We start from the raw sequence: 13760 nt of genomic DNA, 5'->3' as shown, positions 1-13760 counted from the left end.
ATTGAATATTTATATAAAAAATGTATTAAATCACGCGTGACTTCCTTTTTTCACTCGTGTAAAGTTAGATTAAGCTGTACTAGATAGAAAGACGTACCCTTCTGAACCTATTTATGTCTTTACCATAGCCGGCAGTATCAGTCAGGGATGGCGGACAATATGTTAGGATATAATGTATATACAATTTGACGATCTTCAAAATTGTTTTACTCTCTTGAAACTTGAGAGAAGTAAAACATAATTTATGGGCACATACCTGCATTTGCTTTGAAAAGCTTTGACGAACGAATACTTACGTGAAAATTGTTTTCAAGAAATAAAATATTTTATTTAGTTTTTATGCATTCGTCAGAATCGTTCACTTAAAGCTGCACACTCACATATTTACCATTGTTACAACTTTTATATTTTTTGTCATGGAAAGAGCAACATTTTGCGTAAATATCTGCAAACCAATGATATAAGATTGCTGACAAAAAAAAACAGATCGTAGATGTAATTGTTTCCGTTCGAAAATTAATGTTTTATGGCTTAAACCGTTACTGACGGTTTAAGAAATATGCTTAAAACATCAATTATTGAACTTAAATGTTAAATTCTGCGATCTGCTTTTTGTCAGCAGTCTTTTATAACTGGCTTTGATGGATTTTCGCAAAATCTGGCTCGTTCCAAGACAAAAAATAAAAAAGTTGTCAAAACGTTCAATCTGTGAGAGTGCAGCTTTAAAAAAAGGATAAACACTTTGATATACCTTGGTTAAAATAGGTTCGGAGATACTGAGTCGGCATTAGGTATGCATGCCAACACACATAATCAACATGAAAAACAACCCACATGACACTTCACAAGAACATGGTACCAAGTATACGCTAGTGTTCACGTGCCTATCTCGATTGTCACCAAAGTGCCAACAACCAAAATCCCTGCTTAATGTATTTTGCAAAAACTACTTTGTGCTCATTTAATGCTGAATAGCGTATGCTGTTCTTATTAGTCCCGGATCTGTATAAAAATATTGAAAAGTATGTGAACGCTTTGGTAGCGCAGTTTGACAATGGCTTAATTGCAGAATTTTAATTGCAAAAACAAGTTAACGGACATTAGTTTAGAACAACTAAAAGTGTGCCTTTTTTATCGTGCACAAGCCTCCAGGAAAAGCAACAGGTGCCTAACTGGACACGTTTAAACTTGAGCAGATAAAACAGTGTCGCATTTGAGTCTTCCGTATGTTATTGCCTTGGAACGGCCATTGAATTTATTATACACGGGGTAGGAATTTGGTCTTCAACGTGCTATCGCCTCGGAATGGCCACTGAATTTATGTTCCACGTGCGAGGAATTTGGTCTTCAGCATATTATCGCCTTGGGACGGCCACTTAACATACGATCCCCGAGGTAGGGGTTTAGTCTTCCGTATGTTATCGCCTTGGGACGGCCACTGAGCATACGATCCACGAAGTAGGGGTTTAGTCTTCAGTATATTATCGCCTTGGAACGGCCACTGAACACATGATCCAAGGGGTAGGGATTTAGTCTTCAGCATGTTATCACCTTGGAACGGCCACTGAACACATGATCCACGAGGTAGGGGTTTAGTCTTCAGCATGTTATCGCCTAGGAACGGCCACTGAACACATGATCCACGGGGTAGGGGTTTAGTCTTCAGCATATTATCACCTTGGAACGGCCACTGAACACATGATCCAAGGGGTAGGGATTTAGTCTTCAGCATGTTATCACCTTGGAACGGCCACTGAACACATGATCCACGAGGTAGGGGTTTAGTCTTCAGCATGTTATCGCCTAGGAACGGCCACTGAACACATGATCCACGGGGTAGGGGTTTAGTCTTCAGCATGTTATCGCCTTGGAACGGCCACTAAACACATGATCCAAGGGGTAGGGATTTAGTCTTCAGCATGTTATCACCTTGGAACGGCCACTGAACACATGATCCACGAGGTAGGGGTTTAGTCTTCAGCATGTTATCGCCTAGGAACGGCCACTGAACACATGATCCACGGGGTAGGGGTTTAGTCTTCAGCATGTTATCACCTTGGAACGGCCACTGAACACATGATCCACGGGGTAGGGGTTTAGTCTTCAGCATGTTATCACCTTGGAACGGCCACTGCACACATGATCCACGGGGTAGGGGTTTAGTCTTCAGCATATTATCGCCTTGGAACGGCCACTAAACACATGATCCAAGGGGTAGGGGTTTAGTATTCAGCATGTTATCACCTTGGAACGGCCACTAAACACATGATCCAAGGGGTAGGGATTTAGTCTTCAGCATGTTATCGCCTAGGAACGGCCACTGAACACATGATCCACGGGGTAGGGATTTAGTCTTCAGCATGTTATCACCTTGGAACGGCCACTGAACACATGATCCACGGGGTAGGGGTTTAGTCTTCAGCATGTTATCACCTTGGAACGGCCACTGAACACATGATCCACGAGGTAGGGGTTTAGTCTTCAGCATGTTATCACCTTGGAACGGCCACTGAACACATGATCCACGGGGTAGGGGTTTAGTCTTCAGCATGTTATCACCTTGGACCGGCCACTGAACACATGATCCACGGGGTAGGGGTTTAGTCTTCAGCATGTTATCACCTTGGAACGGCCACTGCACACATGATCCACGGGGTAGGGGTTTAGTCTCCAGCATGTTATCACCTTGGAACGGCCACTGAACACATGATCCACGGGGTAGGGGTTTAGTCTTCAGCATGTTATCGCCTAGGAACGGCCACTGAACACATGATCCACGGGGTAGGGGTTTAGTCTTCAGCATGTTATCACCTTGGAACGGCCACTGAACACATGATCCACGAGGTAGGGGTTTAGTCTTCAGCATGTTATCACCTTGGAACGGCCACTGCACACATGATCCACGAGGTAGGGGTTTAGTCTTCAGCATGTTATCGCCTTGGAACGGCCACTAAACACATGATCCAAGGGGTAGGGATTTAGTCTCCAGCATGTTATCACCTTGGAACGGCCACTGAACACATGATCCACGAGGTAGGGGTTTAGTCTTCAGCATGTTATCGCCTAGGAACGGCCACTGAACACATGATCCAAGGGGTAGGGATTTAGTCTTCAGCATGTTATCACCTTGGAACGGCCACTGAACACATGATCCACGAGGTAGGGGATTAGTCTTCAGCATGTTATCGCCTAGGAACGGCCACTGAACACATGATCCACGGGGTAGGGGTTTAGTCTTCAGCATGTTATCACCTTGGAACGGCCACTGAACACATGATCCACGGGGTAGGGGTTTAGTCTTCAGCATGTTATCACCTTGGAACGGCCACTGCACACATGATCCACGGGGTCGGGGTTTAGTCTCCAGCATGTTATCACCTTGGAACGGCCACTGAACACATGATCTACGGGGTAGGGGTTTAGTCTTCAGCATGTTATCGCCTTGGAACGGCCACTGAACACATGATCCACGGGGTAGGGGTTTAGTCTTCAGCATGTTATCGCCTTGGAACGGCCACTGAACACATGATCCACGGGGTAGGGGTTTAGTCTTCAGCATGTTATCGCCTTGGAACGGCCACTGAACACATGATCCACGAGGTAGGGGTTTAGTCTTCAGCATGTTATCGCCTTGGAACGGCCACTGAACACATGATCCACGAGGTAGGGGTTTAGTCTTCAGCATGTTATCGCCTTGGAACGGCCACTGAACACATGATCCACGGGGTAGGGGTTTAGTCTTCAGCATGTTATCGCCTTGGAACGGCCACTGAACACATGATCCACGAGGTAGGGGTTTAGTCTTCAGCATGTTATCACCTTGGAACGGCCACTGAACACATGATCCACGGGGTAAGGGTTTAGTCTTCAGCATGTTATCACCTTGGAACGGCCACTGAACACATGATCCACGAGGTAGGGGTTTAGTCTTCAGCATGTTATCGCCTAGGAACGGCCACTGAACACATGATCCACGAGGTAGGGGTTTAGTCTTCAGCATGTTATCGCCTAGGAACGGCCACTGCACACATGATCCACGGGGTAGGGGTTTAGTCTTCAGCATGTTATCGCCTAGGAACGGCCACTGAACACATGATCCACGGGGTAGGGGTTTAGTCTTCAGCATGTTATCGCCTAGGAACGGCCACTGAACACATGATCCAAGGGGTAGGGATTTAGTCTTCAGCATATTATCGCCTTGGAACGGTCACTGAACACATGATCCACGGGGTAGGGATTTAGTCTTCAGCATGTTATCGCCTAGGAACGGCCACTGAACACATGATCCACGGGGTAGGGGTTTAGTCTTCAGCATGTTATCGCCTAGGAACGGCCACTGAACACATGATCCACGGGGTAGGGGTTTAGTCTTCAGCATATTATCGCCTAGGAATGGCCACTGAACACATGATCCAAGGGGTAGGGGTTTAGTCTTCAGCATGTTATCGCCTTGGAACGGTCACTGAACACATGATCCACGAGGTAGGGGTTTAGTCTTCAGCATATTATCGCCTAGGAACGGCCACTGAACACATGATCCACGGGGTAGGGGTTTAGTCTTCAGCATGTTATCGCCTAGGAACGGCCACTGAACACATGATCTACGGGGTAGGGGTTTAGTCTTCAGCATGTTATCGCCTTGGAACGGAACGGCCACTGAACACATGATCCACGGGGTAGGGGTTTAGTCTTCAGCATATTATCGCCTAGGAACGGCCACTGAACACATGATCCAAGGGGTAGGGGTTTAGTCTTCAGCATATTATCGCCTAGGAACGGCCACTGAACACATGATCCACGGGGTAGGGGTTTAGTCTTCAGCATGTTATCGCCTAGGAACGGCCACTGAACACATGATCTACGAGGTAGGGGTTTAGTCTTCAGCATGTTATCGCCTTGGAACGGCCACTGAACACATGATCCACGGGGTAGGGGTTTAGTCTTCAGCATATTATCGCCTAGGAACGGCCACTGAACACATGATCGACGAGGTAGGGGTTTAGTCTTCAGCATATTATCGCCTAGGAACGGCCACTGCACACATGATCCACGGGGTAGGGGTTTAGTCTTCAGCATGTTAACACCTTGGAACGGCCACTGAACACATGATCCACGGGGTAGGGGTTTAGTCTTCAGCATGTTATCGCCTTGGAACGGCCACTGAACACATGATCCACGGGGTAGGGGTTTAGTCTTCAGCATGTTATCGCCTAGGAACGGCCACTGAACACATGATCCACGAGGTAGGGGTTTAGCCTTCAGCATATTATCGCCTAGGAACGGCCACTGAACACATGATCCACGGGGTAGGGGTTTAGTCTTCAGCATATTATCGCCTAGGAACGGCCACTGAACACATGATCTACGAGGTAGGGGTTTAGTATTCAGCATGTTATCGCCTAGGAACGGCCACTGCACACATGATCCACGGGGTAGGGGTTTAGTCTTCAGCATATTATCGCCTAGGAACGGCCACTGAACACATGATCTACGAGGTAGGGGTTTAGTCTTCAGCATATTATCGCCTAGGAACGGCCACTGCACACATGATCCACGGGGTAGGGGTTTAGTCTTCAGCATGTTAACACCTTGGAACGGCCACTGAACACATGATCCACGGGGTAGGGGTTTAGTCTTCAGCATGTTAACACCTTGGAACGGCCACTGAACACATGATCCACGGGGTAGGGGTTTAGTCTTCAGCATGTTAACACCTTGGAACGGCCACTGAACACATGATCCACGGGGTAGGGGTTTAGTCTTCAGCATATTATCGCCTTGGAACGGCCACTGAACACATGATCCACGGGGTAGGGGTTTAGTCTTCAGCATGTTATCGCCTTGGAACGGCCACTGAACACATGATCCACGGGGTAGGGGTTTAGTCTTCAGCATGTTATCGCCTTGGAACGGCCACTGAACACATGATCCACGGGGTAGGGGTTTAGTCTTCAGCATGTTATCACCTTGGAACGGCCACTGAACACATGATCCACGGGGTAGGGGTTTAGTCTTCAGCATGTTATCACCTTGGAACGGCCACTGAACACATGATCCACGGGGTAGGGGTTTAGTCTTCAGCATATTATCACCTTGGAACGGCCACTGAACACATGATCCACGGGGAAGGGGTTTAGTCGGTCTACGAGTTCTCAAACTCACACCTCGGCTCAGTATTTATTATCATTGATATCATAAATTGATATCATAATCAACCAGAAACAGAATGATATTCGACAGCCGAAACAAAACCAAAACTTGATCAATCATAATGAAAGTGTAAGTGTTGAATATTATGTTCCAGTCCATTGATAGCCACTTGTACATTTGCCAACTCCTTTAAACGCAAAAAAAACTATTGGCAAATATACTCTGAAAATGAATGTTCAAGCTTTGTCAATCGTTAATAAAATAATAAAGCAGACTGATCCATTATTCTTTGATAATATATTTTTTTAATTTATGCTATTACAACATCATAAAAGTTCATGGCACATCAGCAATAGGCGAAAATAAAGTGTAGGCATTTTTTTCGGAATACTCTCTGGTTATGCAGACCAGTAACTCAAAGAATAGTGAAAGTTATTTTTTATTTCATAAAACACATGTTCTGTAGAGTAAACAAAAATGCATGTATAAATGTAAAACATTGTCCATTAACATGTGGAATGTAAACCAAGACTATCAAAACAACAAACACCAAGCTATAACTACAGTTATGATAAACTTCAAAATAAATATCACAGTTCTACTGTACATTATAAAGTGTGTAACATGCATAGTAACAGTGTACAAAAAAGAACAAATAATCACAACTCCATCATATTGCGGCACATACATTATTTTTATTTGAAGGATACAAAGAACAAACACTTCAAATACTTGTTTTGAATTTATAATATTCTTAGTCAAACATGTACTTTGCAAAAATATCTTGTTTGTTAGAGGTCTGTGTGCTATCAAGGCCAATATCTATTTTGTTTAGGCATATTTAAACAAATGGTGATGAGCATATATTTTTTTTTATTTATATATATTTCCAACACTGATGCAATTTTGCACTGAACTTTTGTAAAACATATTGACACCTATCAAATTTACATCACTTTATATTTTTACAAAATTCAATATTATACTATTTATTTAATTGATCTCAAAATAACCTCTTGAATACATTTCCCCCCAAAATTACCATATTTTGACTTGAACAAAAACGGTATAAAAATTCATTTTGGGAATTAAAATAAAAAAAGGGCGGGGAAATGAAGGAGGCAGTGCCTGGGTAACTTGGCCCTTTTTGCCTAAACCAGACCACAGTACATTTTGGGGCTTGCTCCTGGGTTGCTATTGCCTTTATTACTAATATCAAAAGTAGGAATTGAAAATCGGACCAAAGCCATAATCGATCATCGAAAATAATCAGACGAGCCATTTCGATCAATCATCGATTATATAATCGAAACAGAACAAGTGAATTTATTACAAATATATCCAAAACTATATTGGTTTGTATATACATGTCTTTAAATGAATAAACATATTACAATCAGTTGTTTTATATGCTGTTTTGTTATACATTCCAGGTTACAATTGATAATTTAGTAAAATGTTTTTAGGAGATTACTTAATTCTAAAATAATTGAGAATAAATTGCCGTATAACCCCGTATAAGTCCGTACCGTTTCTCGTTTTAAAGAAAATCAGAACATACACAAAACGGTTACTTCCCTTGGCCGTACATTGGCGATAATCGATTATGGAATAATGAAATTGATTATCGCCGACCTCGGACACAAATAATCGACTTTCAACAATACTTGATCATCGTTTTATCCCTAATCAAAAGTATTTCCTTTGCGTTCATACAAAATGTCTGAGTATCAGATACCATTTGTAAATACAATGCAAGTACCTTCTTTACTTATAAAACATACACATACAAGATATAATGGTGTTGTGCTATCCTTTCTAACAAGCAAGAAAATACAGCACTATTATAATATAAATATATTTTGTGAGACAAAAATTGCAAAAAAAGTTATTGATCTACATTGATTGATAAAATATTTCTAATGATTCTGGAGATTGTAAATGGTAAAAACATGAACTTGTGTTAAAAAAAATAACAGGCACAAATGATGAAAATCAATAGAAAAGCGATTAAATGTACATTTTAAATTCTACAAGAAAACTTTTCATGGAGTTGTCGTGTCCTCAAAATTTCAAATGCATTCAAAATAAGAAAATGATAAATAACCCATCAATGACTTATAAAGTTGCACTAAACATATATGTTCACTTGTGGTTTTCATTCATGTCACATACAGAGCATTATAATGAAAGTGATCTTGTAGACTATAAAGAATAAACAGAATGAAAATATGAATAGCAGTAAAAGGTTTATCACAGACTAGAAACATGGACGGATAACAATAAAACATACCAATATCTAACATTGATTGTAATACATGTGAGCATCAGAACATGCTATGCAAACATATATATATTTCTATATATATATATATATATATATATATAGAGAGAGAGAGAGAGAGAGAGAGAGAGAGGGAGAGAGAAAGAGAGAGATTTCTTTCATTAAGATCTAGTCCTCATACATTCATGTCAGTTAAAACATTTGTAATATGTATATACAATACTTAATGCACGTGGTCATTCTGTTAAAGAGTAACAAGCGACTAACAACAATATGATAACAAGAGATGTTTGTCAAACATTATGCCCCCTGAGCGCCAAGTTGCCAGAAATATTTGGACAATTGAATGAAATATGCATGGACTGAAATGACAGCTGATTTGTCATTGGATGCATATGAGGCAGGTCATCTACTTATGATAACTTAAGAAGGCAAATAAATGCCCAACTAAAATAGTAACATAAAAGAAAATCATTTCTATACAAACATTTATACATCAATCCCAATCATCTGTGCATGCATTAAAAAAATATGGACAATCAGAAAACCTTTTTTCAGCTTACAGTCACACTGACCTTGACCTTTGACCCACTGACCTCAAAATCAATAGGGTTCATCTGCTGGTCATGACCAATAAGCCTACCTAGTATGAGGTCCCTGGGTCAAAGCGTTCTCAAGTTATTGATCGGAAACCGTTTTTCATGTTAAGGTCACACTGACCTTGACCTTTGACCCACTGACCTCAAAATCAATAGGGTTCATCTGCTGGTCATGACCAATACACCTACCAAGTATGAGGTCCCTGGGTCAAAGCGTTCTCAAGTTATTGATCGGAAACCGTTTTTCATGTAAAGGTCACACTGACCTTGACCTTTGACCCACTGACCTCAAAATCAATAGGGTTCATCTGCTGGTCATGACCAATAAGCCTACCTAGTATGAGGTCCCTGGGTCAAAGCGTTCTCAAGTTATTGATCGGAAACCGTTTTTCATGTTAAGGTCACACTGACCTTGACCTTTGACCCACTGACCTCAAAATCAATAGGGTTCATCTGCTGGTCATGACCAATACACCTACCAAGTATGAGGTCCCTGGGTCAAAGCGTTCTCAAGTTATTGATCGGAAACCGTTTTTCATGTAAAGGTCACACTGACCTTGACCTTTGACCCACTGACCTCAAAATCAATAGGGTTCATCTGCTGGTGATGACCAATACACATACCAAGTATGAGGTCCCTCGGTCAAAGCGTTCTCAAGTTATTGATCGGAAACCATTTGGTATTCCTACCGACCGACCGACCGACCGACCGACAGACAGACAGACCGACCGACCGACATGTGCAAAACAATATACCCCACTTTTTTCAAAAGGGGGCATAATAATATATTTGATGCTATATTCTTTAAATATATTTACCTGTGAATATGTTAAACAGTTGTACAGTTTTTGAGATATGGCAAAAGGTTGATTTTTTCGTATGACTTCTGCGGACAACAAATACATCAATGGTTGTTACCAGCCTTAACATTTAACTTCCAAAAAACAGATAGGCTACAATTGGCATTTACAATTTAGAGGCTCCTAGAGCTTAGACATGCTTATTTAACAGATAAGTCAATAACCTAAAAACTTTTTTTTCTTTATACATAAATGGATGTTTCTATTTGTTTCTTTAACAAATACTTTAACATTTATTAGAAGGATCTAATGTTAAGCAAATATGTACATATATTAAGTATGGTTGATAGCAAATTTGTCAATCTGAGTATTACATCAATTTATGAATATGGCATAGTGATGGTAACATAAAATAGCAGTGACCACGACAATGGGCCAATTGTTCAAAGCTTTGTTAAAGTTAACAATGTGATCAATGACAATGGGCCAATTGTTCAAAGCTTTGTTAAAGTTAACAATGTGGTCAATGGCCACGACAATGGGCCGATTGTTCAGAGCTTTGTTAAAGTTAACAATGTGATCAATGACCATGACAATGGGTCAATTGTTCAAAGCTTTGTTAAAGTTAACAATGTGATCAATGACCACAACAATGGTCGATTGTTCAGAGCTTTGTTAAAGTTAACAATGTGGTCAATGGCCACGACAATGGGTCGATTGTTCAAAGCTTTGTTAAAGTTAACAATGTGATCAATGACCACGACAATGGTCGATTGTTCAAAGCTTTGTTAAAGTTAACAATGTGATCAATGACCACGACAATGGTCGATTGTTCAGAGCTTTGTTAAAGTTAACAATGTGATCAATGACCACGACAATGGTCGATTGTTCAAAGCTTTGTTAAAGTTAACAATGTGATCAATGACCACAACAATGGTCGATTGTTCAAAGCTTTGTTAAAGTTAACAATGTGATCAATGGCCATGACAATGGGTCGATTGTTCAAAGCTTTGTTAAAGTTAACAATGTGATCAATGACCCCAACAATGGTCGATTGTTCAGAGCTTTGTTAAAGTTAACAATGTGATCAATGGCCATGACAATGGGTCGATTGTTCAAAGCTTTGTTAAAGTTAACAATGTGATCAATGACCCCAACAATGGTCGATTGTTCAGAGCTTTGTTAAAGTTAACAATGTGGTCAATGGCCATGACAATGGGTCGATCGTTCAAAGCTTTGTTAAAGTTAACAATGTGATCAATGACCACGACAATGGTCGATTGTTCAAAGCTTTGTTAAAGTTAACAATGTGATCAATGACCACGACAATGGTCGATTGTTCAGAGCTTTGTTAAAGTTAATAATGTGATCAATGGCCACGACAATGGTCGATTGTTCAGAGCTTTGTTAAAGTTAACAATGTGATCAATGACCACAACAATGGTAGATTGTTCAAATCTTTGTTAAAGTTAATAATGTGATCAATGACCATGACAATGGTCGATTGTTCAAAGCTTTGTTAAAGTTAACAATGTGATCAATGACCATGACAATGGGACGATTGTTCAAAGCTTTGTTAAAGTTAATAATGTGATCAATGACCATGACAATGGTCGATTGTTCAGAGCTTTGTTAAAGTTAACAATGTGATCAATGACCACGACAATGGGACGATTGTTCAGAGCTTTGTTAAAGTTAACAATGTGATCAAGGACCAGGACAATGGGTCGAATGTTCAGAGCTTTGTTAAAATTAATAATGTGATCAATGACCACGACAATGGTCGATTGTTCAGAGCTTAGTTAAAGTTAATAATGTGATCAATGACCCCGACAATGGTCGATTGTTCAAAGCTTTGTTAAAGTTAACAATGTGATCAATGACCATGACAATGGTCGATTGTTCAAAGCTTTGTTAAAGTTAACAATGTGATCAATGATCATGACAATGGGCCGATTGTTCAAAGCTTTGTTAAAGTTAACAATGTGATCAATGACCATGACAATGGTCGATTGTTCAAAGCTTTGTTAAAGTTAACAATGTGATCAATGACCACGACAATGGGCCGATTGTTCAGTCAAATAGTTGAAATAAACATAACAGAAGTACAGCTGACACAGCTGTCTCAAATCTTGTTACAAATACTGCAGGTCACAAGTGCACCCTTGTTTCCATAAAACGTCCAGAGCAGTTACACTTTTTTGAAAGTTAATGATAATGTTAACACAGTTGTTAACTTTAACAAAGTTTTGAAGAATCAGCCCATTGTATATTAAATGGTTAAAGATACCTTAGAAGTGGTTAGATATATAAAATACAAATGATGATAGATATGTTAATGCACTCATATGTGCGAACGAAGGCAACACGATCATTAGCAAATTTCCTATAATATCATTATTGAGTATCACAATACAAAAATAGTAAACTCTATGACACATTTTTGATAATCAAACTACTAATGTTTGAAAAAAATATTAAATTCTTTAAGTATTAAATGAATTATTAATTCTGCTCTAGTCCGTGACTGCCTGCAGAAGAATTTAAGTTTGAGGAACATGAAAAGTCTGCCAGTAAAGGATGTAAAAGTATGATGTGACAAAACTGTTAAAATTTTATCAGACATATTTCAAAGATATTTGGTTAAGCTGGTAATATAATCAGCAGGTCAAAAACAGGCCAATTGCGAATACTGAAGCAGTGCGGTGACTTAAACGCGGCCTTCAAAACCTGTTGAAAATGCTGAGTTTGACTGTTATTGTTTGTGCAGTGTGAGTTTATTTACAGACTACAAGCAAGTTTCGCTTCCTCTATTTGCAAACAGTAGTATCAACTTCAGTATTTTCAAACCTGACACTAAAAGCTTATCTTATTTCAAGCACATTGTGCCAAATAGCATTAACAAAAAGATCAAAGAGTATATTATACATTTTCGAACACATTTATCAAGCAATTAATTAAGCACTTGGTCTAGGTATTTAAAGAAATACTTGAATATTTTTATATTGTTCAGAAAAATCAACAACAAACACACTAAATATCATTATTACTCATATTATTGCAATCATTAGAGTGCTCAACTACTGAATTGAAACTTTAAGCTTTTCACCATGCAGAACGATGTTCAAATCTTCCACTATTGTCTGCTATGTTTTCTTGCTCATCAATTTCAATTGACCTAAACATTTCAGGAGCTGTCATAGGCCTTGACCTTTCAGCCTCTTCCTCATCAAGGTCAAAGGTCACCTGCCGATCAGGTTTGTTTGTATTACCAGGTCTGTTCACATCATTCATCTCATTGTCAAACTTGTCATTAATTTCCTTCATTTCTTTCTTTTTCCTTTTTTCTTCTTTTCGTTCTTGTCTTTTCTTTCTCCGCAATTCTTTTTCTTCCTTTTTCCTTATTTTCTCTAATTCTTTCTCAGTCAACTCCATCCCACCAATGGCACCAACATTTTTATCATTATCAATGTCCTTCATGGTATCATCTTTCTCTTTATCAAGATCTAAAACATCACCTTTAACTTCCTTGACTGGTTCATCGATGTGTTCCCGCTCTTTTTCAGACTGGCCGTGTAGAAGGTTAGGAGCAGATTTCATGCGAGAAAGCACAGGTGAAGTTGGCTTATGAATCAGCTGGTACCCTGACTTCACTCTCAGCTAGAGACAAAGAGCAGAAATGTACATGTACATATCTTTTATTTTTCAGCATAATTTTTGTATCTAACAGGCCGAATAATGCATACCTAAAACACTAATCTGGTGTACAGCACAAGTGTTCAAACACACTTTTTTGCAGGTTTCTACAATGTATGCATCATTTGCACAAACATTAAACACTTTGTGCAGGACCAATGTACATCAATTTTTTTACAACTTTTACATATAAATATACTTAAATATTTCAGTTAATGAAATATAATCTT

General features: G+C 39.8%; 1 protein-coding gene across 2 annotated transcripts in view; it reads right to left on the bottom strand.

The window, feature by feature from the left end:
- Positions 1-9202: 9202 nt before the first annotated feature.
- The window catches only part of LOC128212276 (transient receptor potential cation channel subfamily M member-like 2), a 35549-nt gene continuing 30991 nt past the window's right edge, over positions 9203-13760 (bottom strand). For both annotated transcript variants that reach the window (XM_052917651.1, XM_052917652.1), the window contains exon 28: positions 9203-13494. In XM_052917651.1, coding sequence (XP_052773611.1) covers positions 12940-13494 — 555 coding nt within the window. In that variant the 3' untranslated portion in view covers positions 9203-12939. The remainder of the gene's footprint in view (positions 13495-13760) is intronic.

This window comes from Mya arenaria, chromosome 12 (genome assembly GCF_026914265.1).
Source record: "Mya arenaria isolate MELC-2E11 chromosome 12, ASM2691426v1".
Classification (NCBI taxonomy): domain Eukaryota; kingdom Metazoa; phylum Mollusca; class Bivalvia; order Myida; family Myidae; genus Mya; species Mya arenaria.
The sequence above is the reverse complement of the archived record's forward strand: the minus strand, read 5'-3'. Positions and strand labels throughout refer to the sequence as shown.